At 45.7% G+C, this 17,589-nt stretch overlaps 1 protein-coding gene across 4 annotated transcripts; it reads left to right on the forward strand.

The window, feature by feature from the left end:
- The first annotated feature begins 13 nt into the window (after positions 1 to 13).
- On the forward strand, positions 14 to 14,855 carry LOC129865116 (integrator complex subunit 13-like). 4 transcript variants are annotated; one of them, XM_055937612.1, is made up of 17 exons: positions 14 to 346; positions 741 to 989; positions 1,145 to 1,219; positions 1,457 to 1,659; positions 5,245 to 5,325; positions 5,560 to 5,650; positions 5,929 to 6,057; positions 7,475 to 7,559; positions 7,703 to 7,795; positions 8,052 to 8,141; positions 8,268 to 8,446; positions 10,488 to 10,655; positions 10,807 to 10,961; positions 11,238 to 11,468; positions 13,558 to 13,691; positions 13,959 to 14,094; positions 14,562 to 14,855. In XM_055937612.1, the coding sequence occupies exons 2-17, from the start codon at positions 768 to 770 to the stop codon at positions 14,596 to 14,598; spliced, it is 2,109 nt and encodes a 702-aa protein (XP_055793587.1). In that variant the 5' UTR covers positions 14 to 346; positions 741 to 767; the 3' UTR covers positions 14,599 to 14,855. The 4 variants fall into 4 exon arrangements, with proteins under 4 accessions (XP_055793587.1, XP_055793588.1, XP_055793585.1 ...); XM_055937613.1 differs by having other exon boundaries at positions 744 to 989; XM_055937610.1 differs by having other exon boundaries at positions 14 to 210.
- Positions 14,856 to 17,589: the final 2,734 nt, after the last annotated feature.

The raw sequence follows: 17,589 nt of genomic DNA on the forward strand, positions 1-17,589 counted from the left end.
CCATGAAAATATGTTGAAGTAAGACACGGACCATCCATACACGACGGACATGGTTCCATCAATAACATCTACAGCCGCCTCTGATTTTTTTTTGCTTCAGCATTATGTCGTTTTTTTTATTACCTACATAGATAGCTATTAACTTAGTTGTACAACTACAATCCATATTTTCGTTGGTGGAAAGGAACCATACAATACGGGTGCTATATGGTGTGAAAACCTTACTTTAATTTAGACTCATTTCTAAGCTAACTATGTTTGATAGCTAATCTGGATAGCAAACTAAACCAACATTAGCTTGGGTTAACGTTGGCAAATCGACGCGCCTCAGTCTCATCGGTCCCAGGTACTTCTGCAGACGGCTCACCCACTACTTAGCTAGCTAGCTAACGTAGCAATGAAGTTTTTTAATCGTTCTGGAAACTAGCTAGCTAGCTAACGCTTGTAATTAAATCTAGCTAGCCAAGTTAAGTAAGCAAGCTAGCTAACGACCGTTATCCTAACGACATTGCAGGGGCCAGGGTAACTTATCTCAGCTAACTTACGTTAGCTAGCTAAAGGACATTGTCATAGGGCATGTTTCTCTTTCAGCCTAGTTAGCTACTGTATATATTAGCAATGTAAATTGGTGTCAGTACGTAGGCTGCAGCTAGCTAACGTTACTGGTGCCTTGCTCTTTTTATCTAAATTGAGAAGAGATGGTATTTTAACACCAGACGAAATATCTCCTATCACCTCAGCAGAACTCACACAGGGCTGAACCAGGGATGATGTTCTCAGTCTCCCACAAGACAGCCTTCGTGGTCGACCACTGCCCTTATATGGCAGAGTCCAGTCGGCAGCAGGTGGAGTGTGACGTGCTGACCAAGAGCCGTGGCCAGGGCATGATCCCGCTGGCCCCAGTGTCCAAGTCCCTGTGGACCTGTGCTGTGGAGTGCTCCATGGAGTACTGCCGCATCCTCTACGACGTTTACCCCCTCAAGAAACTGGTGAGTCCCTCCATCCCATAGCCTGGCGGTCTAGTCTGTTGTAGCCCAGGTCAGAACGGAGTATAGTCTGTCTGTGCGTTGGCCAACTTGTCTGTGTTCATTCATATTCCGAGTTGGGCACAGCACATTATATTGCTTCAGTGGTTATGTTTCAGATCAACTACATTGTGAGTGATTCAGAGTTCCACATTCTGAACAGCTGGAGGCAAGAGGACCAAAGCACTCATGAGGTACTTTATTTCCATCTTCGAGAGATGGATGCTTATTTATCAACAGGGCAGCAATTTTGTACAGCACCAGTTCTATGATTCTAAGCAATCTATTGTTGAAAGTATACATCTTTTTGTTATTGCAATACTCACTACACTACTACCAATCTCATTGTCTCATTTTGAGGTTAACCAATCATGTCCAGATAGAGGTTTTGTTGTAATGTATTGTTGACTTGACCTGCTTTCGTGTGATAGCTCATGTCTGCTCTGGCAGCTGTGGGTCCACCTAACCCACAGGAGGACCCTGAGTGTTGCAGCGTCCTGCACGGCCTGGTGGCAGCGGTGGAGTCACTGTGTAAGATCACTGAGTACCAGCACGAGGCACGCACCACCCTCATGGACACTGCTGACAGGGTGGCCAACAGGGGGCGCATTATCTGCCTCACAAACGCCAAGAGGTAAACATTAACATAATTAGTAAATAATTGTTTATTGTTTATTTATTATAATACCATTTTTTTAGGGGATAGATCAGCTATGAAATTAACAGAAAGATTTGGAACTATCAAATAACATTACTTGTATAATTTCAAATCCCCAAATCCACACACTTTCTCATTCACAGGTTTTTCTTTATTTTTACTATTTTCTACATTGTAGAATAATAGTGAAGACATCAAAACTATAAAATAACACATGGAATCATGTAGTAAGCAAAAAAAAGTGTTCAACAAATCAAAATGTATTTGAGATTCTTCAAAGTAGCCAGCCACCCTTTGCCTTGATGAGAGCTTTGCACACTCTTGGCATTTTCTCAACCAGCAATTACCTGGAATGCTTTTCCAACAGTCTTGGAGTTCCCACATATGCTGAGCACTTGTTGGCTGCTTTTCCTTCACTCTGCGGTCCAACTCATCCCAAACCATCTCAATTGTGTTGAGGACGGGTGATTCTGGAGGCCAGGTCATCTGATGCAGCACTCCATCACTCTCCTTCTTGGTCAATTATCCCTTACACAGCCTGGAGGTGTGTTGGGTCATTGTCCTGTTGAAAAACAAATGATAGTCCCACTAAGCGCAAACCAGATGGGATGGCGTATTGCTGCAGAATGCTGTGGTAGCCATGCTGGTTAAGTGTTCCTTGAATTCTAAATAAATCACAGACAGTGTCACCAGCAAAGCACCATAACACCTCCTCCTCCATGTTTTACGGTGGAAACTACACATGCAGAGATTATACGTTCACCCACACCGCGTCTCACAAAGACATGGCGGTTGGAACCAAAAATCTCAAATTTGGACTCCTGACCAATGGACACATTTCCACCGGTCTAATGTCCATTGCTCGTGTTTCTTGGCCCAAGCAAGTCTCTGCTTCTTTTTGGTGTCCTTTAGTAGTGGTTTCTTTGCAGCAATTTGACCATGAAGGCCTGATTCACACAGTATCATCTGAACAGTTGATGTTGAGATGTGTCTGTTACTTGAATTTTGTGAAGCATATATTTGGGCTGCAATTTCTGAGGCTGGTAACTCTAATGAACTTATCCTCTGCAGCGGAGGTAACTCTGGGTCTTCCTTTCTTGTGGCGGTCCTCATGAGAGCCAGTTCCATGATAGTTTTTGTGACTGTATTTGAAGAAACGTTCAAAGTTCTTGACATTTTCTGGATTAACTGACCTTTTTTATTTAACCAGGTAAGTTGACTGAGAACACATTCTCATTTACAGCAACAACCTGGGGAATAGTTACAGGGGAGAGGGATAAATGAGCCAATTGTAAACTGGGGATGATTCGGTGACCGTGATGGTATGAAGGCCAGATTGGAAATTTAGCCAGGACACTGGGGTTAACACCCTTACAATAAGTGCCATGGGATCTTTAGTGACCACAGAGATTCAGGACACCTGTTTTAACCTCCCATCCGAAAGATGGCGCCCTACACAGGGCATTGTCCCCAATCACTGCCCTGGGGCATTGGGATATTTTTTTAGACCAGAGGTAAGGGGGGCTCCTACTGGCACTCAAACACCACTTCCAGCAACATCTGGTCTCCCATCCAGGACCAACCCTGCTTAGCTTTAGAAGCAAGCCAGCAGTAGGATGCAGGGTGGTATGCTGCTGGCTTATGTCTTAAAGTAATAATTTCTCTTTGTTTATTTGAGTTGTTCTTGCCATAATATGGGCTTTACCAAATCAGGCTATTTTCTGTATACCACCCCTACCAAACACATTAAGAAGGAAAAAAATTCCACAAATTAACTTTTAACATAGCACCCCTGTTAATTGAAATCCATTCCAGTTGACTACCTCTTGAAGCTGGTTGAGAGAATGCCAAGAGTGTGCAAAGTTGTCATCAAGGCAAAGGGTGGCTACTTTGAAAAATCTCAAATCTGAAATATATTTTGATTTAACACTTTTTTGCTCACAACATGATTCCATATGTGTTATTTCATACTTTTGATGTCTTCACTACAATGTAGAAAATATAAAAAATAAAGAAAAACCCTTGAATGAGTAGGTGTGTCCAAACTTTAGACTGGTACTGTATATATATTTTTTCATTATGCCCCTACCCCCCCCCCCCCCTCTCCACTAGTTGTAGGACCCGTGGAAAACATTACAATTATATATATACATCTGAGTGTACTTTACATAGACCAGGGATCATCAACTGGATTCAGCTGCAGGCTGATTTTTGAAAATGTTATTATTATTTATTTTTTCATTTGTGAATGTTTAGGGGGCCGGAACATAATTGCAAATAATGTATAGACTGCACATTGACCACAAGAAGCCCAAACAGAAGATTAAACCCTAAGCACTTCAAACCTTGCTGACATTTGTATACAATTACACATTTCTATTATGCGTGATAATACTTTGGAACAGATTTCTGAAATTAAAATCACTTGGAGCTGATTTGCTGGTCTTTTTACAGTCTTTTATGTCCAACAATAATAAAAAAAAAAATTGGGGCCGCCAGTTGGGGTACCCTGACATAGACTGATCAGGTGAATCCAGGTGAAAGCTATGATGCCTTATTGATGTCACTTGTTAAATCCACTTCAATCACTGTAGATCGGGGCTCTCCAACACTGTTCCTGGAGAGCTTCCGTCCTGTAAATTCTCTCTCCAACCCAAATCTAGCATACCTGATTCTTATAATTAGCTGGTTGAATCGGGTTAGTTACAACTGGTGTTGGAACAAAAACATACAGGAGGGTAGCTCTCCAGGAACAGGGTTGTGGAGCCCTGGTATATATGAAAGGGAGGAGGCAGGGTAAAGAAGAATTTTTTAAGCCTTGAGACAATTGAGACATGGATTGTGTGTGTGTGTCATTCAGAGGGTAAATGGGCACGACACAATATTTGTGCCTATGAACGGGATATGGTAATTGGTGCCAGGTGCACCGGTTTGAGTGTCAAGAACTGCAATGCTGCTGGGTTTTCCACGCTCAACAGTTTCCCGTGTATATCAAGAATGGTCCACCACTCAAAGGACATCCAGCCAACTTGACACAACTGTGGGAAGCATTGGAGTCAACATGGGCCACCATCCCTGTGGAATGCTTTCGACAGCTTGTAGAGTCCATGCCCTGACAAATTGACCACTACAATCTTAATTCCAACCCTCAGATGTCCACAGACTAACCCATCTTTCCCAGTACACTACAGTTTTAATATTTCCTTTTGCAATACATTATTCTATTTTACTGTGAAGACTTACGAAGGTCTTAAACCTCTCTGTTTGTGCCAAGATTTCCCTTAAAATAAATACTCATATTTCCCATTGATTGATGGTGGTTTTTCAGATCTCCTAACAGTGCTGTTTGTAGGTCCCTCTGAACAGACATTATGACTTAACAACCACTCCTGGACCTGACTCCAAAAGTGAGCCACCGAAGGATAGTACCAAAAGAGATGATCTATTGATTCTGTTAAACCTGGTTATTAATTGAGAACCTGTAGATACTGAAGTAATGCCCATATTTGAAGGCATCCATGGAAATCCTAATGGGGTATTGTGTGTTTCTGTCTGTTACAGTGACACCCATGTGCGAATGCTGGAGGACTGTGTGCAGGAGACCATTCTAGAGCAAAACAAGATGGCAGCAGGCTCAGACAGGTATGAGAGATTGAGAAGAGAATAACACTGTTTTTACACTCTTTAGTGGGGATAAAATATGAACTTTAGAAGTCAGATTTTGGGGGGGATTTTTGATGGGAGAACTCAAATGGATTTAGAGGAGATTGGTTAGACTGGGTTAATTTCATTGGGCATCTTAAAAGGGCTTCGAGAGGATCCTAAACAAGTGTCTTGAATCTTTCCGATGCATTCCAATGTGTCTCTGTGTTTCAGACTGATGTCTATCCAGCAGTGTGAGCTGGTGCTCGTCCACATCTTCCCTCAAGGAGAGGACACCCTGGTCTCAGACCGGCCAAAGAAAGAGGTAGGTTTAAACCTTCTCAGGGTTGCATTAAATTGACTCTGTTTTGACCTAGTCTTAAAGTTAATCTAGATATGTATAACATCGCTCCAAACACACTTTGTCATATCAAACGCATACTTAATCTGATGTAGATAAAGTATACTGTTAGTATCCTGTAAACGTGTGCTCATTTCCACATGCTGTAGTTACAAAGTTCTATAGAGATGCCATACAATTAAAAAATTGCATGCTACTTTGTTAGTGTTAAAGTTCTAGATAGTCCTCCTCTGTACCGGCAGGTCTCCTCTCTGCTGACCAGCGAGGTTCACAGTGTGCGGGCAGGGAGGCACCTGGCCACCAAACTCAACATTCTAGTGCAGCAGCACTTTGACCTTGCCTCCACCACCATCACCAACATCCCAATGAAGGTACATCTTCTGTCCTCTAGCTCTCCCAAGGTTCAGGCCTTCACCAGCCCCATCTATAACCTTTCACCCTTTTCACTAACTCCCACCCATTACTTCCTTCAGGGCTGTGTCCTAGCAGTCTTGAGTTAACTATTTTCCCGCCTCCTTCATGTCATGACTGATGTTAGATTAGTTATTTAAGGTATAAGATGGGCTATTTTTGAAGGTTGGACGAACGTTTGAAAAGGGCGACGTCCCGTCTGCAAAATGACCTATCCTGACCCGCCCACTTATTTTCTCTGCATCCACAAACCAACACATTACACATTTTCTATTGGCCCTTCCACCCAATGCACCTATCGCTTCACTCGCCTCAACCTTCTGATACCCTAACCTTGCCACACCCCCACCCCATCCTCGGCCCCAAAATGTCCCAAACTTCATTCTTCTTCCCCGTCAGCCATTGTGCACTATTATTTTACACACTGTTCTTTATTTGTTCATCATCATGTTGAAATGACTCTTGGAACCGCTGCTGTTTTCATGCTGTATTTTCTGTTTTGCTAGCCCACATTAAATGTTTGCGAGCAGGTCAGTACTCTTAAACACACACCAAGAGGGACCGCGGAACGCAAGGCTGTGTGGATTGGTTTTGTCCATCCATCGGACGCTCAACAGCCCTCACTTTTGATTGGCCACAGATTGTCCACTTGACATTCCAGCAGCCAATCAGAGTTGAGAGTGTTAGCATGTTTGGTGGATGAGAATGTACACATTATGTGCCCTGTAGTTTGCCCCCCCCCCCCCCCCCCCCCCCCCCCCCCGGCCTCATGTCCTGTATGACTCCTTGTTGGTGCCTTCTCTACCTCAGAGTTGATTGGTCGCAGTCCCTCCTTGTAGTGTCTTGTTGTGGTCCTTTGTGCTGTGTTGAGTAGTACGTATTGATATCAGACCACCCTCTGTCCCTCCTTTCCTTTCCCTCTCTCTTTCTCTCATTTGAATAGTAAGTCATTTAGTCCCTAGCCATGATAGGCAGGTAGACGCCTATCTCCTAACTTTCGCTCCAAATCTTTTTGTCCTCCATGTAGTCCCATGTAATTTATCTGGGTTAGCCCTTTTCATTGAAATACACGTCAGACCCTTAAACTTTAGACTGCAACAACCACAGCTATCCATCTTCACATCACCGGAATTACCATATAGGAAAAACGGAAGAGAGACGATGCAAAGATCAGTGGTTTATGCATTTTCTGGTACTTCTCGAACCCTTGTTAACATGAAGCAGCAGTATTTGTTTGTCTTGACAGCAGTGGATAGGCACTCACTACTGCAAGTCGCTCTGGATAAGAGTGTCTGCCAAATGACTACAATGTCAATGAAAAGGATACCTTGCTGAAGTCTCTTTTTTTGGTCTTCTCCGTCTCCTGTGGGTGTGAAGGAGGAGCAGCATGCCAACACGTCGGCCAATTACGACGTAGAGCTCCTGCATCACAGGGACGCCCATCTTGAGTTCTTCAAAAGTGGTGAGGTTTTAAGAAATAATAATAAAATATTCTGTATTGTTTTGGCCACTAAATTATTGTGGCTTTTAGTGGCTTGGCCATAAAACCACTACAGTAAACATTCAGTTTCTCCCTTTCATCTCTCCTCTTTTTCTGTTGTTCAGGCGACCTGCACATGGCTGGTAGTACGAGTCGAGACAGTGGACTTAAGGAGACAGTTACTCTTAAGTGGTGCACTCCTCGCACCAACAGTGTAGGTAGGCACCATGAACCCTGGGAAACTTTGTTATTTGTTGTCGCGCTAACTTAATGAAAAGTCTCGGTAGAGGTGGGGCTTGAGTGGCGTTTGAAATTATAAAGATAAAAGGAGAGATTGAAAAATGGCTGAAAATGTCCTTGATATCGACACATCAAAATCCCAAGAGCATTTTCTGTTGTAATATTCTCCTTTGGCTTATCTGGATATTTCCCATCTTTCTTGCGTGTGTGTCTGTGTGTGAACTGGTGGCTCAGAACTGCACTACTGCACTGGAGCCTATCGGATCTCGCCTACGGACGTCAACAGCCGACCCTCATCGTGTTTGACCAACTTCTTGCTGAACGGTGAGCCTGAATATTTTTGCCCCGACCCCTTGCCTCTACCCCCTACCCTAAATGTTAATACTACTTGCATACGGAAAATACAAACAAATGTAGTTGAAATACAGATGGTGATTGATTGCATTGCAGGTCGCTCAGTGCTGCTGGAGCAGCCCAGGAAGTCCGGGTCAAAGGTCATCAGCCACATGCTGAGCAGCCACGGCGGGGAGATCTTCCTGCACGTGCTCAATAGCACCCGCTCCACCCTGGAGGACCCTCCCTCCATTAGCGAGGGCTGCGGGGGCCGGGTGACTGACTACCGCATCACTGTAAGCCCCTCCCACCCCTTCCTCCTCTACCCCATAGTGACTGACTACCGCATCACTGTAAGCCCCTCCCACCCCTTCCTCCTCTACCCCATAGTGACTGACTACCACATCACTGTAAGCCCCTCCCACCCCTTCCTCCTCTACCCAGTGACTGACTACCACATCACTGTAAGCCCCTCCCACCCCTTCCTCCTCTACCCCATAGTGACTGACTACGACATCACTGTAAGCCCCTCCCACCCCTTCCTCCTCTACCCCATAGTGACTGACTACCACATTACTGTAAGCCCCTCCCACCCCTTCCTCCTCTACCCCATAGTGACTGACTACCACATCACTGTAAGCCCCTCCCACCCCTTCCTCCTCTACCCCATAATGACTGACTACCACATCACTGTAAGCCCCTCCCACCCCTTCCTCCTCTACCCCATAGTGACTGACTACCACATCACTGTAAGCCCCTCCCACTCATTCCTCCTCTACCCCATAGTGACTGACTACCACATCACTGTAAGCCCCTCCCACTCATTCCTCCTCTACCCCATAGTGACTGACTACCACATCACTGTAAGCCCCTCCTACCCCTTCCTCCTCTACCCCATAGTGACTGACTACTACATCACTGTAAGCCCCTCCCACCCCTTCCTCCTCTACCCATAGTGACTGACTACCACATCACTGTAAGCCCCTCCCACCCCTTCCTCCTCTACCCCATAGTGACTGACTACCACATCACTGTAAGCCCCTCCCACCCCTTCCTCCTCTACCCCATAGTGACTGACTACCACATCACTGTAAGCCCCTCCCATCCCTTCCTCCTCTACCCCATAGTGACTGACTACCACATCACTGTAAGCCCCTCCCACCCCTTCCTCCTCTACCCCATAATGACTGACTACCACATCACTGTAAGCCCCTCCCACTCATTCCTCCTCTACCCCATAGTGACTGACTACCACATCACTGTAAGCCCCTCCCACTCATTCCTCCTCTACCCCATAGTGACTGACTACCACATCACTGTAAGCCCCTCCTACCCCTTCCTCCTCTACCCCATAGTGACTGACTACCACATCACTGTAAGCCCCTCCCACTCATTCCTCCTCTACCCCATAGTGACTGACTACCACATCACTGTAAGCCCCTCCCACCCCTTCCTCCTCTACCCCATAGTGACTGACTACCACATTACTGTAAGCCCCTCCCACCCCTTCCTCCTCTACCCCATAGTGACTGACTACCACATCACTGTAAGCCCCTCCCACCCCTTCCTCCTCTACCCCATAGTGACTGACTACCGCATCACTGTAAGCCCCTCCCACCCCTTCCTCCTCTACCCCATAGTGACTGACTACCACATCCCTGTAAGCCCCTCCTACCCCTTCCTCCTCTACCCCATAGTGACTGACTACCACATCACTGTAAGCCCCTCCCACCCCTTCCTCCTCTACCCCATAGTGACTGACTACCACATCCCTGTAAGCCCCTCCTACCCCTTCCTCCTCTACCCCATAGTGACTGACTACCACATCACTGTAAGCCCCTCCCACCCCTTCCTCCTCTACCCCATAGTGACTGACTACCACATCCCTGTAAGCCCCTCCTACCCCTTCCTCCTCTACCCATAGTGACTGACTACCGCATCACTGTAAGCCCCTCCCACCCCTTCCTCCTCTACCCATAGTGACTGACTACCGCATCACTGTAAGCCCCTCCCACTCATTCCTCCTCTACCCCATAGTGACTGACTACCGCATCCCTGTAAGGGGCATCCCTGTAAGGGGCAGAGGATGTTTAGCCACAACTAATTGGAGTTTGTTTACAAATCTAATGCATATAAAATGTCAACGTGAAAACACATAAACAATGAATTGGTGTAACAGCTGTGTACTGTGTTCTATGTAACAATGTGTACCTGTAATATCCTATATTTACACTGTGTCTATGTAACTACCATGTTAACACTGGTAGGTATAAAATACACTTATTCTAAAGTGGGACCAAAAGTTTTATACCAGTCTTTTTGGTGTGTCTGTCGCAGGACTTTGGCGAGTTCATGAGGGAGAACCGTCTGACTCCTGTCCCAGAGTCCCCAGACACTGAGGCTAGTGGGAAGCCCCCGGCAGAGCGGGCCAAAGCCCAGCTGGAGCGTTACACTCGCTATTGGCCAATGATCATCTCCCAGACCACCATCTTCAACATGCAGGCGGTGAGCAGGACAACAGCCTTCTTTCACACACTGCACAGTTGCTCACCTCACGTCACTCGTTTGATTTATTTTTTAACGGTGTGTGAAATGTGTGTTCATTGTATGTGTGTGACTGTGTATGTGTTAATTGTGTGTGGTGTGTGTGATCCAGGTAGTTCCGCTGGCTAACCTCATAGTGAAGGAGAGTCTGAGTGAGGAGGACTTGCTGACCTGCCAGAAGACCGTTTACAACCTGGTGGATATGGAGAGGAAGAACGACCCTCTTCCCATCTCCACTGTGGGCTCCAGGGGAAAGGGCCCTAAAAGGTAGTCTGGCTCTGTGTGAGAGAGAGACTGATGTTGTGACTTAGTGTCACTCCCTGAGTGTTTAGGGGTGGGAAACAGGGTGTGTGTGTGTACGTGTCTGTTTGTGTGTGTGTGTGTTTGTATGTTAGGGATGTGTGCAGGAGAGAGTGAATCGGGGAGAGAGTCTGAAAGTGTAACTGTGTTGCTTTCTGACTGTTTGGAGGAGGGAACCATATAAGTTCAGTGTGTGTGCCTGGTCTCCTGTCCTGACTGGTTAATGGCTCCTCCGGGCTTTAGGGATGAGCAGTACCGCATCATGTGGAACGAGCTGGAGACTCTGGTGAAGACCCACGTGGCGGGCAGCGAGCGACACCAGAGGGTTCTGGACTGCATCATCGCCTGCCGCAGCAAACCCCCCGAGGAAGAGGAGAGGAAGAAACGGGGGAGGAAGAGGGAGGACAAAGAGGACAAGGCAGAGAAGAACATCAACAAGGATTCAGAGGACAAGAGCTGGCAGGAGTCAGAGAGGTCAGGGTGACACGACACACATTTTGTTGGACCTCAGCCTGACCTGTTTTAAACAACAGACCTGCATCCAATCAACTCTGTGATTCTGAAAAAAATCCTGTCTGAAAAAGAATAAAAAAAAAAAATATATATATATATATATATATATACAGTACCAGTCAAAAGTTTGGACACACCTACTCATTCAAGGGTTTTTAAACCATCATGGTCACCTAATAATCCCCAGTTTACAATTGGCTCAGTTATCCCCCTCCTCTCCCCTGTAACTATTCCCCAGGTCGTTGCTGCAAATGAGAATGTGTTCTCAGTCAACTTACCTGGTAAAATAACGGTAAAATAAATAAAAAAAATGTTTTATTTATTTATCCTATTTTCTACATTGTAGAAAAGTAGTGAAGACATCAACACTATGAAATAACACACATGGAATTATGTAGTAACCAAAAAAAGTGGTAAACAAATCACCCCAAGCCACCCTTTGCCTTGATGACAGCTTTGCACTCTTGGCATTCTCTCAACCAGCTTCACCAGGAGTGCTTTTACAACAGTCTTGAAGGAGTTCCCACATATGCTGAGCACTTGTTAGGTGTCCAAACTTTTGACTGGTACTGTATATACCGGTTTAGTATTTTACCCTGGTATTCTCCTAGTCACTGTCATACTGTGTTGCATTCTACCCCCAAGCCATAAGACTCCTGAACAGCTAATCAAAGGGCTACCCAGAACCCTTCTTTTACGCTGCTGCTACTCTCCGTTTATAATCTATGCATAGTCACTTGAACTCTACCTGCATGTACATATTACCTCAATACCTTGACTAATCGGTGCCCCCGCACATTGACTCTGTACCTTTGTATTTTACTGCTGCTGTTTAATTATTTGTTACTTTTATTTTCTATTTTCTACTTATCTATTTTTTACTTAACACTTTTTTACTTCTTAATTGCGGATCAGTGGGACGCTAGCGTCTCATTTCGAAAACTTCCGGTGAAATTGCAGAGCTCCAAATTCAAATTAAATCACTATAATTATTAAACTTTCATGAAATCACAAGTGCAATACATCAAAATAAGCTTAACTTGTTGTTAATCCAGCCGCCGTGTCAGATTTCAAAAAGGCTTTACGGCGAAAGCAAACCATGCGATTATCTGAGGACAGCGCCCAGGACACAAATGCAGAACAAATCATTTTCAACCAGGGAGTTGCGACACGAAAGTCAGAAATAGCGATATAATATATGCCTTACCTCTGAAGATCTTCTTCTGTTGGCACTCCAAAAGGTCCCAGTTACATTACAAATGGTCCCTTTGTTCGATAATGTCCTTCTTTATATCCATAAAAACTCAGTTTAGCTGGCACGCTTCAGTCAATAATACACTCGGTTTCCCTCCTTCAAAATGCATACAAAATTAATCCCAAACGTTACCAATAAACTTATCCAAACAAGTCAATCAACGTTTATAATCAAACCTTAGGTACCCTAATACGTAAATAAACGATAATTTAAGACGGAAAATCGTTATTGTCTTTACCGGAGAAAAATACCAAAGAACGCGCTCTCATTCACGTGCTTGGAAACACTACAGCCAAAATGGGAGCCACCTAGAAAAACTACAATTTCTGGCTCTTTTTTCCAAAAACCAGCCTGAAACACTTTCTAAAGACTGACATCTAGTGGAAGCCCTAGGAACTGCAATTGGGCACGATTTCGCCCTATTATAAAAGTGCCAGCCATTGAAATCAGTGGTAGGATGACATTTATTTTGGGGGGGATGGTTTGTCCTCTGTGTTTCGCCTGCCATTTCAGTTCTGTTAGACTCAGACATTATTTTAACAGTTTTAGAAACTTTAGAGTGTTTTCTATCCAAATCTACCAGTTATATGCATATCCTAGCTTCTGGGCCTGAGTAGCAGGCAGTTTACTTTGGGCACGCTTTTCATTCGGACGTCAAAATACCGCCCCCTATCCCAAAGAAGTTAAAGCATTGTTGGTTAAGGGCTTGTAAGTAAGCATTTCACAGTAAGGTCTACTACACCTGTTGTATTCGGGGCATGTGACAAATAAAATTTGATTTGATTCCTCCACCAGGCTGAAGGGGGCACTAGAGCGTGGAAAGGAGGAGCAGGGGGAGTCGGAGATCATAAAGGATTCTCCTGACTCGCCAGAGCCTCTCAACAAGAAGCCCCGTCTGGAAGAGATCCAACCACCTGAAAAAGCCAAAGGTGCATGCCCCACCCCCCTTCTGGTTGGCCTTGACCTTATTGTCCTCAGATCCATGGTGTGAACTGGCATATTTGTTGAATGCCAAGTTCATGGTTGTCATTGCAATGAGTAGTATTCTATTATTATTACTAGTTTTGTCTCATCACTGCATTAATTACCTTTTTTATTCAGAGACAATACATTGATAAGGTGTGCCATTACATGTATTTTTCCTTTTCATTGATTTCTCTGCTTCTGTGTGTTTTCGGCCTGTGGTTACAATGTAGGTCCGGTGTCCCTGCTCACCATGTGGACTAACAGAATCACTGTGGCCAACTCCAGGAAACACCAGGAGTTTGCCGGAAGGATCAGCTCTGTGAACAACAAGGCAGAGTTATACCAGCACCTTAAAGATGAGAATGGGTGTGTGATAATGTACTGTAAATAACCATTCCCCACATCACAGTGTATTATAGCCTCTAGTTCTAATTAAGCAATAAGGCCCAAGGAGGTGTGTTATATGGCCAATATACTATGGCTAAGGGCTGTTCTTATGCACAATGCAACACGAAGTGCCTGGATACAGGCCCTTAGCTGTGGTATATTGGCCATATACCACAAACCCCTGAGGTGCCTTATTGCTATTATAAACTGGTTACCAAAGTAATTAGAGCAGTAAAAATACATGTTTTGTCATACACGTGGGATACAGTCTGATGTACCACGTCTGTCAGCTAGTCAGTATTCAGGGCTCGAACCACCCAGTTTATAATGTTTGATAGAGATGTTGTAGTTTGTTTTCTTGACTGAAATCTGATTGTCCAGTGCCTGTTATGGAGTAGACGGTCTTATGATAAATAATCAGTTTACTTTTTTTCTATTGTTAACAGAATGGACCTCCACGAGAATGGGAAAGCCTCCAGATGATGTGACCTGTCTCTTTACAGGATGCACCCACTCCACCGAACACCTTACCACAGCAGGAATATGAGCTTGGACCAGACATCATGTCAATCTGAGGTGTATGGACTGTCCTCCCCTACTCTGTCTATACCAGGCATAGTTGAATGGATAACAGTCAGACTTTGTAATTTTTAGAGTGATTTTTGTTTGTTTTTCTACCCACGTTTGTATGGATAGGCTCACATATTGTGATAAAGCAATAAAGTTGTCAACAGGCGGTATTTTCTTTCTGTGCCGTTCTATTTTTCTCATGGTTAGGTTAATGCTACGGTGACTGCGAATGGTTGGCATCAAGTCTCATAACAAAATGCAGTTTTGTCAGTTTGGAAGGTTTTTGTCTGAAATATAGTAAAATCCAGCTATGATGGATATTGTATCTTAATTCTACTTTAAGATTCCTCAATGAAAAGAAAAGCGACAATTTTCATGCTTTATGTTGTACGTTTTGGTACATAGCAGTGCAAATGTGTGTAGATTATCACAGCAATACAACGTTCCAGTATAAAAGGTACATTTATAATTGCCCTCCTAAGATCCATTAATACTTTGTCTTCCAAAACGGTTGTGCAACACATTTGTCTCAACAACCCTCGTAGTAGCATGACTAGTGTGTGTATAACCCTCGTAGTGACATGACTAGTGTGTATGAACATGTCACAACCTCACTTCCAAGAATGGATTCATTTGTTTGTATGCTTTTCTTCTTGGGATTTGTGTTCCCATGGTCTTTTATGTGGATATTGTGGTGGGAATTGGTATTGTGGAGGTGGGTGATAAGACACTGCTCTTTGATAAGGCTGTCTGCCCTGGAGATATGTGGGAGAGAGATGCTCTCCACTGGCTGGTGAGGCGTTACGCCACAACCTCGGGGGAAGTGGGGGTACTTTTGGTCGGAACAGCAGAGGCATCCTTGGCCTTATTGTCCTCAGATCCATGATGTGACCTGGGACAACCCCCTCTGAGAGCCAAATCGCAAGAGTCCTTACCCTCACACGGCTTCTATAGAAAACTGTAAATGTAAGGGTGACTGCCAGAAAGGGGCAGCAGACCACTAGCAAAGCTGTCAACTCAATGGCCATCCAATGATAGGGGTCTGTCTGTCGCACTGATACACCAGTGGGATCCGAGGCTGAGACGGTGTTGACAGAAGTGGGATATGGAGTACTGGGGGAAAGAGTGGGACTAGAGGCTATAGTTGTGGCAGTATTTGGGGCTGGAGAAACAGTCACGCCTGAAACTCAGGGCCTACCTTGCTGATGGGGAACTCTGGAAGAATCGCCTGGCTGAACGCAGGGCTACTCTGTTTGGCCTCTGAACTAATTTCCTCCCACATACGCCAGACCCGACCCACAGGGCACTGTCCCTCGACACCATCACCCCCCCACCTGGCATAGGGTGAAGTTGTATCAAGACACAATAGTGGATCCAGGTGCCAGGGACAGCACAGCAAGGTGGTGGCTGCCAGAGTCATTGAAGAAGCGGGACAGCTTGTCCAGGAGAAGCTCCACCCTGTGGCGCTGGCTGAGGATGGCGTGAAGACTCCGGTGAGCCGTGAGGCTAAAGCTGTGGCAGGGCTCCGCATGGCTTCGGTGGAGGTCCAAGGTGAGGGGGAGCCAGGCAGCCAGGCCCTGATTGTCCCGAGCAGCCAGCAGCAGCTGCAGAGGGGCAAACTGCAGGTCCACTTCCAGAGGGACACCGTGCAGCTCAAGTCCATCCAAGACCACCCAGGACCACAGAGTCACAGGAGGGCCATCTATGAACGTCAGCTCCAGGGAGAGGGACTCTGCTTCTCCATCCTCTGGATCCAGAAAGGCCCTTGATGGTATTGTGTGGTGGAAAGGGAAGCCGACTGTGGCTTCCAGAAGTGGGATGGACTGCAACACTTTGGGAGGGAGATTGGAGGGCCCTGGAATAACATCAGTACGTATTTAGAAAGAGCATTACATCATGCCAAAGTTCATACAGAGAGGAAGTTATGCATGAGAAATGTGATGTGAAAGTTAGTAGTAAACTAACCTGAGGAGGCAGCTGAAGGAGACATGGGCTGGGAAGATGCTCTAAGTACTCCAGTTGGAGCAAGGCCCAAAGAAACCTCGCGTCTCAACTGGACCTGATGAGAAGCTTGAAGTTGTGTCATACTCTCCAGCCTGGTGCTGAGAATGGTTTGATTCTCTGGACATACTAACAGTTGATACCGTCTCTGTTTTGGTGGCTGTGTGAAATGTAGGCCTCTTCAGTGATTGTGTGAAACATTCTGGGGTGAGTAGGGATGGTTTGAGAGGCATGGACAACAAATCGTCTCTCGTGCCAGATGGTGGTGATTGCAAAACACCCTCACAAGCAACAGGATGTTAGAGGGTAACTTGAGGCCTGTGTTAGTTCTAGGTTTGGGGTCCCAGTGTGTGTCTCCATGATGGCTGTGGGGTATGACATCATCAAACTAGTAGAAGGCTCCAGAGCAGGTATGTGTGAAAGCTCCAGTCTGACTGACTCTGGCACCTGCGTTGGTGGTGGGAGAACTGCATTTGGGGTGGCTGTATGACTCAGAGGTTGCAGGCCCCTCCTGATCCTAGAAAGCAACCCCTTGCAGAGAACCCTCCACCCTAGTATGGGGACTCCCAACATGGTGGTCAGCAGACCTGAGGCAGTGCTATGCACCAAAATCAGGACTAAGTCTGATAACTGCTCCCCCACCCCATAACCGACCGGTCACAAGAGCTCGGCAGCCTGCCCTCTTCCCAAGGTCCCTTTCCCCGAGTAGTGCGGGCAGTCGGGATCCTGCTTACACACCCTGGTTTTCTCTCTTTGCAGTGGGGCCCCTGAGCGAGATGAGGTGTACGGAGCCAGGAGCCATTCGCAGATAGTCAGCCAGTCTGCTGGTCAGCTGTTCACGTTGGTCTGCGTCCAAGCTGCCAGGGTCCACCTGAAGCATTAGATCAGCCCAGACGACAGTCT

Source organism: Salvelinus fontinalis, chromosome 11, assembly GCF_029448725.1.
Source record: "Salvelinus fontinalis isolate EN_2023a chromosome 11, ASM2944872v1, whole genome shotgun sequence".
NCBI lineage: Eukaryota > Metazoa > Chordata > Actinopteri > Salmoniformes > Salmonidae > Salvelinus > Salvelinus fontinalis.